The sequence below is a fragment of the Rhinolophus ferrumequinum genome, assembly GCF_004115265.2.
Source record: "Rhinolophus ferrumequinum isolate MPI-CBG mRhiFer1 chromosome 15 unlocalized genomic scaffold, mRhiFer1_v1.p scaffold_54_arrow_ctg1_1, whole genome shotgun sequence".
NCBI lineage: Eukaryota > Metazoa > Chordata > Mammalia > Chiroptera > Rhinolophidae > Rhinolophus > Rhinolophus ferrumequinum.
The window spans coordinates 13,614,281-13,631,410 of NW_022680357.1; the positions used below are offsets into that span (position 1 = coordinate 13,614,281).

Here is a 17,130-nt window from a genome sequence, read left to right on the forward strand (position 1 = left end):
GCTGGAGCCAGGTCCGCGCCCAGGCTGTTCCTGTATGACTGGGCTGAGGGCAGCTCTGCTCCCAGCCTAATGTCTGCCAGGCTCCTGGACACTGGGGGTCTTGGGGGGCTTTGCCTGCTCCTCATGACGTTATTGTGTGCTTCTGTCTTCCAGCTGCTTGCTACCTTTTTAATTCAGTTCGAGAGAAGGAAGGGAGTCCAGTCCTCAGGGGTAATGCTCACATTTTGGCTTGTAGCCCTACTGTGTGCCCTTGTCATCTTGAGATCCAAAATCATGAATGCCTTAAAAGAGGTAAGTGGTGGCCTCATGCTGTACCTTCCTGCAGTGGCCCTTGGGAGAGATGCGTGTTCCTTTATGGCTTGTGTGGAAATTCTGTGTTGCCATAGGCATGAAGGGATGAGCCTGGCTTCTTCCCCAGGGATTTCCCTACCTCATTCAGCTTTTGTTCTAGAACCTTCTTTCCTCAGGGCCCCATTTGTCTGTGTAGCTCTGAGGAGCCCATGTGGGTTCTCCAGGGGCCGGAGCCACAGGCAGATGCACACCACCCTGTGAGCCTGTCGGCAGTCAACAGCAAGGCTAGGTGTTGGAAAGGAGCCGAGTGGGGAGCAGTGTTTGCAGAGCAGCTGCTCCCCCAGGAGGCCCTGGGTTGTCCCCATGTTACCTTCGTGCCATTGGCCACTACTCAGGCTGTGAAGTGCTTCACGTTGGCTGCCATATGCTGCTGCTCTTGGGAATTCTGAAGAGCGTGTACTTTCAGACTCCGTCCTATTGTGCCCTGCCAGGAACTGGCGTCAGGCAAAGGAAGGAAAAGAAATGGAACATTTATTGAGCGCCTGCTGTATACAGCACAGACTTGTCTTTAATAGTGATGGCAGCTGACATGTATGGAGTTCTTGTTTTCAAAGTGCCAGAGGGGGACTAAGTTCTTTCCATGAATACTCTGCCAGGGTTTCTGAGCCTCAGAACTAATCAACGTCTGGGCCAGGGGCGTCTTTGTTGTGAGGGGCTGTCCTGCATTTTGTAGGATGTTTAGGGGCGTCCCTGGCCTCCACTCCCTGGGTGCCAGTGACGCCCTCTCAACTTATGATAAACAGAATGGTCTCCAGACACTGGCAAGTGTTCCCTGGGAGGTAAAATCACTCCCAGTTGAGAACCACTGGTCTATCTATAGATGGGGAAACTGAGGCACAGAGAGGTATGTAAGCTGACAAAGTCCCACAGCCAGTATGAGTGGAGGCAGGCCCCTGTGTGTGGGTCTGCTTCACTCCCAGACCCAGGCCTCCTCCCAGTGTGGGGGGCGCCCTCCCCAGGCGGTGTGGACCACTCCGTGGTGTCACCGCCTCTCGTGTTATCTTGCGGGGGCCTGGGACGGGGCAGAGAACCTGGTACTCTGAGCCGGTGGCGCTTCTGCAGTCTGCTCCCCCGGCCTCTGCAAGCTGCTTCCAGAAATCGATCTGCTTTTCCTCCTCCCCCTCTCACATTTAGGATGCCGAAGTCGATGTGTTTCGCGATGCCACCTTCTACATTTACTTCTCCCTCGTGCTGATTCAGCTCGTGCTGTCCTGTTTCTCAGACCGCCTGCCCCTGTTCTCTGAAACCATCAATGACCCCGTAAGTGTGATCACAGGGACCACGAGTGTGTCTGAGAGAGAAATAGTGTACAGTGACGGCTGACGTTGATTGGGCACTTGTTCTGAGCCATTATCATCCTTCTGGGATCTCCTTCCATCTTCCCCAAACACCTGGAGATAGATGATAGCATCCTCTTCACTTTACAGCTGGAAAAACCGAGCCGTAGCTGTAGCTGGGGTGGGGGCGGGGGCTGCAGGAGGGAACCTGATTACGATCGCAGTTGTAAATTGCTGTGTCTTGCACGCCTGTAGGATTTCTCATTTGTTGGCATTGTGATTTTAGAAAATGTGAGCACACATTTAAAAATCAGCAAGTTTCACATAAATTGTAACTGTCCAGGTTTTCTAGAAAACGGAGCCGTTCTGGCAGCGTTAGGGGCGTTATCCCACCTGGCTGAGTTGGCCAGAGCTGGGGAGTGTTGCCCTGTTTGCCGCAGTCCCCACCAGTCCCTATGGCCATGTGCAGCCTTGCTTAGGGTTGTGCCTGGCCCTCAGGGATTTGAGTGTGAGACTCTCAGCCTCTTGTTTCAGTTTGTGAGAAATCCTGTGCGTGCAGAAGGACAGCAGAGGTCAGGGTGAAGTGGCCACTCTTCCTGCTGGGAGAATAAAAGGGAACACAGTCATTTGTCACCCTTGCCTCTCTCCTCCCTCCCTACCTCCCTTCCGTCCCTCTTCCCTCCTTCCATCCTCTCTTCCTCCCCCCTTTCTCTCCCTCCTCTTCTCTCTCCCTCCTTCTACCTATTCTATTGTTCCCTGCCATCCCGAGCTAATCAGGAACTGCTAGGTGCCATGCCCCGATCTGGGCACAGGGCTGTAGCAGTGAATAAAGCAGAGTCCTTGCCTGCTTGAAGTTTATGTTGTCATGGGGGGCAGGGTGCAAACAGTAACCCAGGCCCCAAGTATCTGTCAAGTAGTGATAAATGCTGAGAAGAAGAAAGCAGGGAGAGGAAATGGAGCTGATGGTTGGGGGTTGTGTGCAGGTTTTGATAAGTGCGGTCAGGGAAGGCCTCTCCCAGGAAACTGCATTGGAGCTGAGACCTGAAGGAGTTAGAGTGAGCCGAGCAAATCCCCTGAGTAAGAGCGTTTCCAGGCAGAGGGGTGGCAAGTGCAAAGGCCCTGGGGCAGGAGCTGCTGTGGAATGTCCAGGGAACAGCATTTGGCCTGAGCAGCGAGAGGCAGGAGAGCGCTGAGGGATGGCATCCGAGTGGTGGGGACAGTTGCCTGTAGGCCAGATGAGCTGTGTGGCTTTTATTCTGAGAGGGGCAGGATGCTGTTGGAGCATTTATTTGGAGCACTTATTTGATTAGGAGCTTTGTTCGTGGTTAGTCAGCTGTTGACAGGTGAAAGCGCAGCAGGCACAGTTTCCAGCTGCGGTGGTTCTGTTGGGTTCGGTCTGAACCTCAGCAAAAGGATGAGGCCGCCTTTGTGGGAAGGAAGGTTGACACACACCCGTGTCCTGGCGTGTGGCCTGAGGGGTCCCATTCTTGGATTTCCCTGCTCAACGAGGACCTAGGTTGGAGAAATTAACAAAGTGTGCATTTGTGTGTGTGCGTGTGCATATTTTTATGTTCACATGTCTGTGGACGTGTGTCTGTGAGTGTGTGCGTCAGGGTGTTCTGGTGCATGTGTGTTTGTAGGTGTGTGAAATCCACAAAGGCGGCGGCCATGCCTGTGGCATCCACTGGACTCCTGCCCACGCCTGGCACAGAGGAGGGCCTCGGATGTCCCATGGTTGTGTCTGCTGTTCCTCAGTGTGTAGCTGTGCGTGGGTGGCTTTGTGGTGTGGACTGGCCCCATCAGGAAATACATGTTAAATGTCATGCTGTTCTGTGGAGCGAAGGGTCACACCGAACAAGCCACACCCCCTCGGTGGCTGCAGACCTTGGGTTCCTCTGAGGGTAAAATGAGCCCTGGTGGGGCTGGCGGGCTGGTGTGGGGATCACCTGACCTTTCAGGCTTGCCATGGGAACCATCCTGGGTGCTTTATGCTGGAGGGAATTGCAGATTTCTGGTCCCCTCTGGGAATCTGGATAAAGTTCCTGTCCCCTGTTCCCTGGGCATGTGTGCAGGGACGTGGCTCATAAAGCTGACTTCCTCTTCCCATCGTGTGTTCTGCATTCCTAGGAGCCTGGGCCTGGGGCCTGCTCTGCCACCCTGGGGTGGCCTGACCTCTCAGCTCTAGCAGCTCAAGACTGGGCCGCGGGGTGGGGGAGAGGCAGCGGGGGGCTGGGACGCTCTGACCCTCCGCCCCACTCCTTTTACTGTTTTAGAAATTGAAGCTCAGAGAGGGGGCTGTGAGACCCTAACTTATGCCCTAAATCTGCAGTTGGGCAGACCCTGAGCTTTAATCCCACCTGCCTTCCTTATCCCTTCGACAGACATTGGTTCAGCGTCTGTTGCAATAGAGTTCTTAGTTGTGGAGACACAACAGTGTGTGAATTAGATATGATTCATGCCCTGCTCGTCCTGCTCCAGTTGTCTGTTTCTCCAGAACAAACCACCCTGGTTTGTTCTTGTTTCCCAGTCCTGGGCGTTCACTGGGCTCAGCTGGGTGGGTCTCACTTGGGGTCTTTCCTGCAGTCGGAGTCGAATGGTGGCGGGGCCTCGAGTTTGCCAGAAGAATTCCTCACTCACGTGTCTAGTGGTGAACACAGCCACTGGGGCCAGGGTTGACAGCTCCCTGTGGTCTCCCCAAGCGGCTGGGGCTTCCGCACAGTGTGGCAGCTGCTCTGTAAGAGTAAGTGTTCTGAGAGAGAGCCAGGTGGATGCTGTGTCACATTTTACGACCTGGTCCCAGAAGTCACATAATGTCACTCCTGCCCTACTCTCCTTTTTTTTAAGGAGGGCGCAGCTCACAGTGGCCCATGCGAGGATCAAAGTGGCAACCTTGGTATTATCCGCACCACGCTCTTACCACCTGAGCTAATCGCCCACCCCCCTGCCCTACTCTCTTGCTTGTGACAATCACAAAAGTCTGCCTGGGAGCAACTGTGAGGGGGCGGGCACAGACCCCCCTCTAGATGGGGGCGTGGCCAGACCTCATTGTGAGAAGAGCACATGGGGTGGCAGATAATGTCTGGCCATCTTTGGAAAATAGAGTCTGCTGTGTACCCTCAGAGGCTTCTGGCCTCCTGGTGAGACAGCCATTAAGCAGGCCAACCGACAAAGAACTGCAGAACCACAACTGAGAGGAAGGCAGGAAGGTGGGGCATGTGACGTTTCATAGGGGATGTTGGGCCAGACGCCCCTCCTGTCAGTGTCCCCACCTTGCAAATGGGTTGAGGTTCCATCTGATGCCCGCTCGCCCCTCTCCTGCCCCAGGTCTGAGGAGGGGTTCACGTAGGTGGCGTCTATGCCTGTCTGCCTGTCACCCTCAGGGCTAATATTACAGCGCAGCCTGACACATCAGGAGAGTGCGGCCTCTGCCTCTCTTCTGTTCGCAGAGCGACAGCCACATGTCGCCTGTCCTCAGAGAGATGGGTCAGCCGCGTCCAGGGGTGGGCCAGGGTCATGCAGGGCTGGGGGGTGGGGGGAGCTGCAGCGCTCTGCTTCTCCATACTCCCTCTTGCTGAGTCACACCGCCGGCCGGCCTCCCCAGCTGGCCCTGCACCCACCCTGCTGCGTGACTCAGACATCTATTCCTGTCCTGCTTGTCTGTGGGGCTGCTCCCTGCCTGTCCCCAGCCTCTGGTCCTTTTATGTTGCCGGCCCTGAGGCTACGGTGTAGGGTTGGGGCGGGGGTTCCATTCGCAGTTGTGGGCGTCCAGGCCAAATGTGGTCGCATAGCCGACCCTCACTTCTCAGAGTGGGGTCTTCAGACCACAGCGTCGGTGTCCCCAGATGCTCACTGGAAATGCAACGTCTCGGGCCTCCTAGCCCTGCTGACTCGTCTCATCTTGATTCGATCCCTCCCAGTTGGAAAGCTCTGGTTTAGCACATTCAGTAAAAACCACTCAGCTCACTTGGAGTAAGAGGTATTTTTAGCCCTGTCCATAAATACGAAACATTTCTTCCCCAGCATTTTCCTACGAACATTTCAAACCTACGGAGAAGTTGAAAGAATTGCACAGGGAGTACCCATCTACCCACCAACTAGATTCTACAGTTAACATTTTGCTCAAGTTGCTTTATCACATAACTAGCCAGCCAGCCAACCGGCTGATTTTTTTTGGTATCTGAAACTTCCCTTGAAATACATTAGTGGCCTTCACCCAAACACTTTACCATACAAACCATTGCTAGAGCTCACTATCTGTTTATAGTTTTGTTTTCCTTAAAGTGAAATTTATGTACAGTGACATTTTTGAATCTTGTTACCATTCAATGAGTTTTTGATAAGTGAATAACTCAAACCCCTATCGAGATAGAGAACGTTACCAGGACCCCGGAAAGTTCCCCCCCCCCGCCCCTTGATGGTCAGTTTCTACCCCTCACACCCCAGAGACAACGAGCTGCTGAGCTTAGACTGTTGATGAAACCATCGTCAAGTCCATTTTTAATTCCTTTTCTCCTTTCTGCTTTTAGTCATTCAGTGATTCAGCATCGTGCCAGTGGCCGAGCTGGGCTCTGAATACCTAGAAGTGAACCAACGGTGACCAGTGCTCCTGAGGAGAGGTGGGGGAGGGGCAAAGGGTACATAAGCCAGCAGCTGCAGGGTGGACAGTGGGCAGTGAGGCAGGAAAGTGCTGGGGGCTGCCGGCCAGCGTGCCTGAGGCAAAGGAATGCGTGGCCTCCCAGGGCTGATGAGGCTGAAGGCAGGAGGGTGGACAGGATGTCTCCTGGGAAAGGAACCAGCGTGTGCCAACGTGTGGCAATCGGGTGGAACGCCTGGGCCTTTGGGACTCATAGAATTCTCCTTGGCTGGGTAGGACGGGCCAGGGAGCCGAGCAGGAAAGACCAAGGGTGGAATAGCGTGTCACCATAAAGATTTGGAGTTTTGACCTGAGGGAAGAGTTTTCAGCAGGACTGTGACACATTCAGCTTGGGAGTGTTTGCCAGCCAGAAGGAAGAGGACGCCTGGGACACGGAAAGGCTGGAGAGGACACTTAGGGCGCCGTTGCAGGAGCTCAGGCACATGGAGAGGAAGGCTGAGCTGGACAGTGACCGTGTGCACTAGAGGATCAGAAGCCAGGGAATAATAGACAACGTCGTGGGGGAAGGGCGGTGCGTGGGGGAAGGGCGGTGCGTGCGTGATGTGTGCTACGGTGGGAGAAACTGGTCCTCAGCAGGGAGGTGGCTTGCACAGCTCCACGCGGCACAACCAACAAGAAACAGCAACATTTCACGTTGTAGCAGCGAATCTCTTTCATTGTTGGGCGTTTCAATCTGTTCCAACGAATGAGAATGGTACTAACAGCCCGGGGTGCGGTATTTAGTTATTAATTGGCTTACTTCTCGAAGCAACCCCACGAGGCACGATTTTACAGATGCGAACACCGAGAGTCAGGGTGGCGAAGTGTCTTGCCTTCGTCTCGAGGCTGGATCGGGGAGCCCCTCTGTTGGGTTCGCACATCTGAGCAGGCCTGGGCCTCCTCTGGAGGGCTTGTTGAAACACAGATCACTGGGTCCCACCTCCAGAGCTTCTGAGTCAGTAGATCTGGGTGGGGCCCCAGTATTTGCATTTCTAACAGATTTCCAGGTGCTGTGGAAACTGGTGTTGGAGGCCTCTTTCAAGAACCCTTGCTCTAAGCTGTACTGCCTCACCCATCCCTTACTCCTGGGCATTTAGGAAATGCAGAGTGGGAGTCAGCAGCAGACAACCAAACTAAAAGCAGAATCAGAACTAGAAAATGTGTGTGGGGACCCAGAGAATTTCCGCCAAAAAGGCCAGTATGCTGAAAGACCCAAAGGAGGTCGCCCCCAAACTATCCTGTATGGGAGGTGATGAATGAGTTCTCAAAAGAACCAGTGCCTGGGGCTGTTGTACCAAATTGGTTCAATCCATGTAGTTTCTGGCCAAGTCAGCTGGAGCCAGACATAGATGCCAAAGAACACAGCTCTGTTTGCATGGTCCGACTTTCCCTCCTTTCACCTTCAGCCAGGGCTCGTGTGAATTATTCTCCTTTCTAAAGGAGTCGGGGACCAGTTCACAAGCCTCCTTCATCCTCGGTCAGGAGTTCGTCCGTTTCAGTCTCAGAGGCTGGAAACCCAGAGCTGGCAGCTCTGCTTTTATACGTCATTTTATGCTAGAGTGTCCTGTTTGGTTTCATTTGAATGGTCTGCCATCTGGATCCTCATGCATTAGCCTTTTTTCCTTTGCTTTCATAATCATCAGTTCTTGGCTGCTTCAGCACTCCAGTTGTCTGTTGTCAAGTCAGGCCTTCCACGTCAGATAGGGACTTCTGGAAACCAGCTCCCAAACCCATAAGTATTTCCTCCTCTTTGCTGGTGAGGGGGACCCTGTGTCGTCCCGACATGGCTTCCGATGATCTGAAAATCCGTGTTTGGATCCAGCAGAGGAAGGAGGACTGGGGAGATGAATTTGATCAAGCGCTTGGAGTGTGCAAATTACAAACTGGAATGTTCATGGTGATGGTCCGGCCTTCTTGCATGTGCAGGGTGAATTCTCTTGCAGGGGCTGGGATTTTTCACTAGCAGAGTGAGCATTCATCTTTTCCCTGTGGGCCATCATTTCTTACGGTCTCATTTGTGTACAGTTGGGTACAAAGGGAACAAATTCAGCTTTAATTGTGCAGTCCACAGATCGCTTCATTCTTGACCCACAGCTGGACTTGCTTTCCTTGGAACGAAGGCCAGGATTTATGAGGTGCCTGTGGGTATATGCCGAACGCCTCTGCTGTCTGCACCTGCCTCTGCAAATTAGAAAAAGATGACTCACCCGCTCTAGGTGGATGAGTTTGGGAAAGGCCTTGCTTCCTTCAAGCTGACACAGCCCCTCCCTCGCATAGGACCTGGCGGCTTTGTTGAGCTGGGCAGGGGGTGCCCTTCAGCGCCCACTTGCCCCTCAGCTGGGCCCCTTTGTGTAAGGTGTAACTTGCACCATCCTACTCCCTGTTGATGCCAAGACTGAAGGGAAGACTAGATTAGGAGGCAGAAGGCCCTCATTTGAGCCCTAGTTTCCCCCTTATTAATCATTGTGTCTTAGGGTGTTGTGAGGTCTAACGTGAGCAGGGCTCAGCCAGCGTTTTGTGCAAAGAGCCAGACAGTAAGTGTTTCAGGCATTGCAGGCCGTGTGGCATCTGGCACGGCTACTCACCTCTGCCCTTGTAGCCCAGAAGCAGCACGGACATTGTGTAAATGGATGGGCATCCCCGTGTCCCAATAAAACTTTATTTCCAAGCGGCCAGCCCATCCACGGGCCTTTGTTTGCTGACCCCGACGTGAAGAAAGCATCTGGTACGGTGCTTGGTGGCTCACAGGCCTGCCAGAGATGGAAGACGCTGCTGCTGTTTTCATTATTCCCGTTTATGTTATTATTACCATTATAGGTAATAATCAAGATACCATTTCTTGAGCTTTTACTCTGTGCCAGGTACTATTCTATGTACTTGACATGCTTATTTTATCTCATTTCATTTCATCACCACCAAGTAACTTGTCCCAAATTCCACAGCTGGTAAGTGGCAGAGCTGGGATTCTAACCTTCTAACCTACCAGCTGTGCCTTTGCCTGACACGTCAGCTTCCCTACCCCCTCTCTCTCTGGCACCCTGTATCTTTCCTTTGTTGCAGCTCTCACCGTTTATAGTTACACATTTATTTGCATCTTGGTTTGCTTCCTGCCCATCTCCCTCAGTTAGAAGTTCTGTGGGGTGGGGACCTCACTGTCTCCATCCTAGCTGTGTCCCCAGCCCTTAGCTGCCTCCTGGCATATAGGCAGGGCTTCCCTAAATATTTGCTCAAGAATAAATGAGTCATTGCCAGCTGTTCCCCACACCCTCCTACTTCTCTGCCAGCATTGCTTAGCTTTCCACCGTGGGTAGGAATTGCGTGGGTAGGAAATGTCCTAGTTGAAGGACATTTGCGATTCCCTGATAACCCACCCACTTCCGGAAGAAAAACCAGTCTTCAGAGCAAATCCCACCACCTCCTCCACGAAAACTGTTGCCACCTTAGGTTGGAAGAATTCCATCTTATGACAGAGTCCCAGGGACCTCACTTCACTTGTCCTACTTTGCAGCAAAAACCAAGGCTTCGAGAAGAAGGGAGTTGTCCAAGGTCATTCAGCTAGAAAACGGCAGAACTGGAATTTGAACGCAGCGTTCTCTGGCTCCACAGTCTGAAGTCAGTCTGCTTTAGAGTGGTCTGGGATGTAGATCTGTGGGCCATCTGATTCACCTCATTAAAAATATACTGATGCCAGGGCCTCGTGCCCAGAAGCGCTGATCTGGTTGGTCTGGGTTGGGACCCTGGGCACCTGGGTGATTCTGGGACAGCCTGGGCTGGGAACCTCTGCAGGCCTCAGCCCAGGAGCCTGGTGGTTCTCAGCCCAGGACGCTGCACGTTTGAATCACTGGGAGAGCTTTTCATGTTGGAAACGCACATGTGTACGAAAGCATCATGTAATGAACTGCCATGGACTCGACCCTACATCACATGTGGACGCGTTTCAGTAGGTATCGCTGAAAGATAAGGAGCTTTCAATTTGTAATAACTTTTATTTTGAAATAAGTTGATTCATGAGAAGTTGTGAAAATGGTAGATAGAGTTTCTGTATATCCTTCACCCAGCTTGCCCCAGTGGCAGTGTCTGGAAGATAAGGGTTTTAAACAGTAAAATGGGGACACCATTATGTGGCCTAAAAACAGTAATAATTCAGTGCTCCATTGTGGTTGCAACGTGGCACATTGTCTTACGTTGTGTCATCCCGTCTTCATTTATTAGCTGGACTATTTCTATCCAAAGACGACATTTCCCCTCATCTCTTTACAGCCCCTCGCCCCCGCCATGCTATGGCTCCTTTAGGAAAGGCAGGAAAAATGCTTGTTTCCTGTCCTTACTCTATTTCCTGTGCAACGACTTGGTTTGCTCACATCTTTTCCTCAGCGACACCAAGAGGTGGTTCTTTTCGTCCAGTATCAGTATGAACTTGTGTATTTAAACATGCGTGACGTGTTTCAGTCCATTCTACTTGTTGTCCTTATTGCAGCTCAGATTGTCCCTTTGTGGGCTAGTGGGAGCCACTTCTGGTTACTTCCGAGACCTTTTAACAATCCTACCCAGCTTCAGTCTCCTTCGTGTCAGGTGTGACAAGCGGTTCTAGGCTTGTCGTGTACATTTCGTGCCCAGATACTTTGCCAAGGAGACTCTGGAGTTAAAAACAAACACTCCCCTGGGCCCCACCCCAAACCAGGTTAATCAGACTCTGAGGCAGTGGTGGGGGGGGCGGGGGGACTCAGGTACGGTGTTTTCTAAAAGCACTCCCAGCCCAGGTGGAAAACCACTTGGGTCGGGGATAGCTCTAAATGCCTTGTCTCTGAAAAATGCTGGGACGCTGAGCGCCGTCCTCTGCCAAAGAGCTCATGACTGACTCTTCACTAAAGTGGTGACCCCCCTTCACTAAAGCTGCTGCTTCGGAATTTAGACCTGAGCATATCAGCGTTGAAAGCCGGCCCTTGTGTTCGATCCCAGGGGCCGATGTCCCTTTCCTCGTCTGGGAAACAGGTCCTTTAAAGCTTGCTGAGAAGCCGTCCGTGACTTCCCATTGCCTTAGGATGAAGACCGAAATGCCTTACATGGCCTCCAGTGTAGACTGCCCAGGCCCCATCTTGGTCCCTGGAGGAGGCCATGCTCCCGTATACCACAGGGCCTTTGCACATACTGTTCTCTCGGCTGGGACCACCGTGCCTGTCCCCTTTTCTTAGTTATCCTCTACTCACTCTTCAAATTCCAGCTTGAACATCATCTGCAGGGATGCCTTTCCAGATCTTTTGTCAACTGGGTCAGCCCTCATCCCTTGTCGACTCGCTTCCATTGAGCCCAGTAAGACACCACTGAGCTCACTGGTAATACTGACCCGCCTCCAGGCTGTGATCCCCATTGCAGTTGCTGTTTTGTGTTTGTTCACACGATCATTTGATGACTGTCTCTCTCTGGAGCCTGACTGTTGGGAGCTCACATCCTGTCTCACATCTTCTCGCGGTGGGACTCTGGACCAGTCATTTCACCCCTGGCCTCTTCGATTTAACTACAAAATGAGGATGATTGCTTTTACCTATTTCATAGGGTAGTTATGAAGATTAAATGAGATGCTTTGTGTACACTACTCAGCTCGTAGAGAACGTTAGCAGGTGGTATTGTTGTTTTTATTACTATTACTACTACTTCTACCAGCCCAGTATACCGTGGGTTTTCTAAAGGGAAGGGTCATGTCTGTTCAGATTTGTGTACATGATGCTAGGTACATAGTAGATGCTAAGAAAATATTTGTTGACTGACTGACTGAATGAATGAATGAGTGAAGTGGGGACAGTGGTAGCATCACCCCCATTGGGTTGCTATGGGGATGTGAGATAAGGCAGGTATATGATGCACTGTACTGTTTTTGCACATAGGAGACACTCAGGAAATATTTTCTGGGTGAAACTAGAGGAGCTGCCATGTGTTTCCTTTAAGGCCACCAGGGCTCAGGAGAGAAATCCTTTCGGGGTGCAAATCAGTGGCATGAGAGTGGCTGCTGGTCCTTTGAGAGGAAGAGCCGTCTGCTGACCACTCCCTGCTGAGCGCTGGTGTAGCCAAGAAGTTGAATCATTCCTTTCCCTTTTCCTCCCCATCCTATTTTCTCTCCACTAGAATCCATGCCCGGAATCCGGCGCCTCCTTCCTTTCCAGAATCACCTTCTGGTGGATCACAGGGTAAGGCCTCGGGCAAGGGGTGGTGATGAGTGTGTGGTTTAGCAGACCCCCCACCCTTCCCCGGACAGACAGAGTCATGTCTTGAGTGTGCCTGCCCTGGGCACAAGGTCTCAGAGACACTGACCCCGCTCCCCACGTTCACGATCTTGAGTTATATTAACTGTAAACTAAACCACTTGAGCCTCTGCAGACAGCATGGCCCGGGACAGTGAAAAGCCGCACGCTCTTGGTTTAGCTTCAGAGTTGGGTATTTTTTTAACATTAGACATAATTACTATTACTGGCATTGTTTCATACCCCTCCCCATTAAAAAATACACATGCACCCTAGGAAATGTAGGTAAGAGAAACACACAGAAATCAATAAAAAAACACCAGAGACAGCTGCTGTCAACAGTTTGATATGCTCCCTTCTCTTCTCGTCCCCCCCCCCTTTTTTTTTTTTGCACACTTCCCCCACCCCCCCAGTGTGAGCATCTTACTGGGGATATTTGAATCCCCTATCCTCCCCCGCCCGATAAGCATTGTTCCCTGTCCTTATAAACTTTTTGCAAACATCAACTTTTAATTAAATATTTTTCATATTTAATTATTTTTCAAATTACTGTTAAAGAACTTCCCTGGGACAATTGGTATAATTTAAATATGAATCGTGGGCCGTGCCATCCATGCTCGTGTTTCTGATTTGTCATCGTGCTCTGGTTACGTAAGAATATGTCTTTTTTTCTTGCAGGGATGCACACCGGTCTTTAGGGGTAAAGGTGTGTAGCACCTACAATCTACTCTGAAGTGGTTCCAAAACAAATAGACATTCCCATATGTGTGTGTTTATAGATATAGACAGAGAGGAAATATTTGGCAAACGTGGCCAGAGTGTAACAATGGTGAACTAGATGAAGGCGAGACAGGAATTCTTTGTATGATTCATGTGATTCGAAATTTTGAAATTATTTCCAAAGAATAGGTTAAAATATTAGCTTTGCTTTTTATTATGCAAGTGTTCCAACGTGTAGAAAGACCAGTCTACTAAAGCGCGATAAGCTCATCACCCAGATTTTACACTTGTGAATGCTTTGCCATAGCAGCCTTAAAAAATTCTTTTTAAAGTAAATTGGAGCCATCCTGATAGTTCCCTCCTAAATATTCTGTATGTATTTCTAAAGCATGAGGCCGTTGTTTCCTGGGGGACGTAACAGAATTAGCAGTGATTATTTAATGTGCCCAAATGTCCATCCGTGTCCAGATTGTCCCAACTGCACCCTGTGCTCGGTTGCGGTGGGCTGCCGTGGCGTGGGGGCGTCTGGCAGTGGCGGAAGTGTGTGGTGACGGCCAGCATCCTCTTTCTCCCGACTCTCATCGCCTCCCTCCTTGTGTTTCGGCCCCAGGTTGATGGTCCTGGGCTACCGCCACCCCCTGGAGAGCACGGACCTCTGGTCCCTGAACAAGGAGGACATGTCAGAACAAGTGGTGCCCATGTTGGTAAAGAACTGGAAGAAGGAATGTGCCAAATCCAGAAAGTAAGTACAAGTCCTCTTGCCACAGGGGAAAGCCAGACACACTCTGGGATAACCTGGTCACCTCCCTCCCGCTGCCGTGGCCCAGAATGGTGGCAGTGCCACTTCTGACTGGCTTCATGGTCCTAGGCAAGTTGCTTCACTCCTCCCAGCCACGGTCTTACTGCAGCTAAGGCAATTTGGGGAGAAAAGAAGAGAGAAAAATGTCCGTTGAGGAAGTGATTGACTGTTGGCCACGACCCTTGGCGAGGTGTGGCCGGGGCGTGGGACCCTGCCCTCCCTGAGTCAGTTCCTCCGCCTGTGGCCACACATCTGGCTTCCTGAATGTTCTTGCCATTTTAAGTGTTTTGGTTCAGCGCACCAAGCCACCCACTCATGAGGTGATTAGCCAGAGAAGCCCCAATCCAGGGGACGTTTGACCGTAAGGATTGTTTTCAAAATAGACTTCAGTTCTGGGGACAGTTTTAGGGTCCCAGCAATACTGAGCAGAAGGTACAGAGCTTTCCCACTGGCCCCTGCGTGACACGTGCACAGCCTCTCACACTAACCCCTCACCAGAGGGGCCCATTTGTTAAACTCAGTGAGCCTATGCTGACACTTCATAACCACCCTGAGTCCACGGCTTCCGTCAGAGGTCCCTCTTGGTGTCCTGGATTTCAGACGACGCTCCCCACCCACGTAAGCTACATGCCACCGTGCGATCTGTTACCAGGTTATTTGTGGAAACAGGCCAGGGCCTCCCCAGCACATACCTTATTTCATCAAATCTAAGATGTCATCAGTCGTGTGATGCATCATTATTTTAGGTACCAATAAGAAAAAATAATGGCCGCCAGTTAAGCGTCACGTCACTGACTTAGGACGCCTCCTGTGTTCATAGGAGCCAGACGAGGTCACGAGTGCCTCAGGGGCAGCAGGTGGTGGCTGGAGGGCAGAGCAAAGAATGGTGGTTATCACCTCTGGTGCTGTGTTGTGATGGGCCAGTTACTCACTTTTGTGAGCCGATTGAGCCGGGGGCTGGCCTGGTGTTTGGGGCTCCCCCAGACCAGTCGGCCTCCAGGAGGAAAACCCCAGACTGGGCCTGCTTCCTTGTCCTGTTGCAAGAACGCCCAGTTCACAGGCAGTAGAAGAGAATTTGGGACATCTGTGCCGCTGGCCACAGGTCATCAGCAGAGGACCTTGTGTCTCTGTGCTGGTGGCTCATTCGGGTGGCCCCGGACACGGAGAAGTTGTCTTGTGGAAGGTGGGTTGAACTTGAGTGTCTGTGGCCGAGCATGGCAAGGAGATGGCTGGTGTTCTGTGCACACACGGCTGAGTCCAGTGGCCCTGGCCCAGCTGGAGCGTCTCAGGCCGGGAGTCAGGGTGGCGAAGTGTCTTGCCTTCGTCTCGAGGCTGGATCGGGTCCGCAGTTCCGTGAGCCGGGCCTGCAGCATCCTTGACGAGAAAACCATGTTCTTAGCTTGGGTTTCCCCACTCCTTGGGTTTGCCCAGTCCTCACAGACTGCTTGGCTCAGCCATCTACCCATGGTGGCTGCCAGGTGATGCCTACCTTTGTGTCCCTGGGGCTTACCCAGCGAAACGATTGCTGGAGACGGTCAGGGAGAGGCTGGCAACAAGGCAACCGAGTTGGAACCAGGAGCCGTGTCACCAGCCTAGCCCTGAATCCTTTCATTCAGCGGGTCCAGTTGACCTCTGCTGATGTGTCCAGCGCTGTTTAAACCCTGGGGGTTCAGAGAGTGGAACAAAAGAGACGGTCCTCATGGTTGGTGCCACTTTCATTCTAGATGTGAGACAGACAGGACGTTGGGAGTCAAGCACACACTGATGAGAAACCGGAGAGCGTAGAGTGTCAAGATGAGATTAAAATGAGGAACTTAGGGCGAGAGCGACTGGGGGAGCCGGTGTAGATTTGGTCGTCAGGAGTGGCCTGTCTGAGAAGGTGACATTTGAGACTCATATGGAAGGAGAGAGTGAGCCATGTGCGTATATGGGGGAAGGGCTTTTTGGTTAGAGGGAGCAGCTAGTGCAAAGGTCCTGAGGCAGAGGTGAGTTTGACATGCTTCCAGCGCAGCAAGGAGCCCAGTGTGGCCCTACTGGAGTGAGTGAGGGGGAGAACTGGAGGAGATAAAGTAGGAGAAGTATTTGTAGGGGCCTCCCAGGCCGTGGCGTGAGTTAGGGTCTGATCCCAGCTGCAGTAAGACAATAGAGGTGGGTTTTGTGTAGAGCAGTGGCGCGTCCTGAGTTTGTTTTATAACTACCAGTCGGGCTGCCTTAGGGAAGGTGGATCATGGGTGGGAGTGGACACAAGGAGACCTGGTTGGGGGCCTGACACCTTAGTTTTCTAAGTTTCCAGAGGACTTTGTGAGAATTCAGTGCGATAAATGTCATCTGATAAGCCCTGTCATGTCACTTTCTGATAAGCCATGTCCTGTCACCATCTGATAAGCCCTGTCATGTCACCTTCTGATAAGCCATGTCACAGTCCTGGGTACAAGTTGTGGTTATTCATCTGGGCGTGGCATCAGACTGGCTGCTTCCATCTTGCCTGGAAGGACATGGTGACAGTTGGTTGAGCTCGCACACAGGCCACCCTCGGGTTCTGGCTTCATGACTACCTCGGCCTGAGGCGTTCTCAGCTTGGGGGTTCATTGCCTTGGGACCTTGGCAGATGAGTCCCTCACTCTGTTCCCGGAGGCAGAAGCCAGATCTGGCCTCTGTACCCCTGTGGACGTGGGGGAGGGGAGTGGAGGGGAAGTCCTCTTCTCGGCTGGAAGTTGGTGTGTCCCTGTGCAGTGAGGCCTGTTCAGTTAGCTGGAGAACGAAGGTAGCTGGTGCAGGCTCTGGGCTGCTGGCTGTCCCGGGCCTTCTGGGTGACGGCGGCCTGGGCAGGGAGTGAGACTGGCTCGGTTTCTTAGCCTCGGGTCTCGACCTCCAACCCCCTCTAGCCCCTCTCTTTAGCCCTGAGCTGCGTTCCCTCCACCTTTGGATTTTAAAATCAAGTTCTTCATTTGGGTGGTATCAAATGCTTTTGAGGTTAACAAAATGGAGTGGAAATTTTGATTTGTGGTCTCCCATAGGTTAAGGTTCCTGCTGGCGTGACTATAAAATGGTTCCACGGCTCTGGGAAAGAGTTTGGCAGCTTAGAAAAGTTAAACCATTGTTATACCTGCAGCT

At 52.0% G+C, this 17,130-nt stretch overlaps 1 protein-coding gene across 2 annotated transcripts in view; it reads left to right on the forward strand.

The window, feature by feature from the left end:
• The window catches only part of ABCC1 (ATP binding cassette subfamily C member 1), a 116,163-nt gene that overhangs the window by 34,851 nt on the left and 64,182 nt on the right, over positions 1-17,130 (forward strand). For both annotated transcript variants that reach the window (XM_033101156.1, XM_033101157.1), the window contains exons 4-7: positions 154-291; positions 1,486-1,611; positions 12,382-12,443; positions 13,828-13,959. In XM_033101156.1, coding sequence (XP_032957047.1) covers positions 154-291; positions 1,486-1,611; positions 12,382-12,443; positions 13,828-13,959 — 458 coding nt within the window. The remainder of the gene's footprint in view (positions 1-153; positions 292-1,485; positions 1,612-12,381; positions 12,444-13,827; positions 13,960-17,130) is intronic.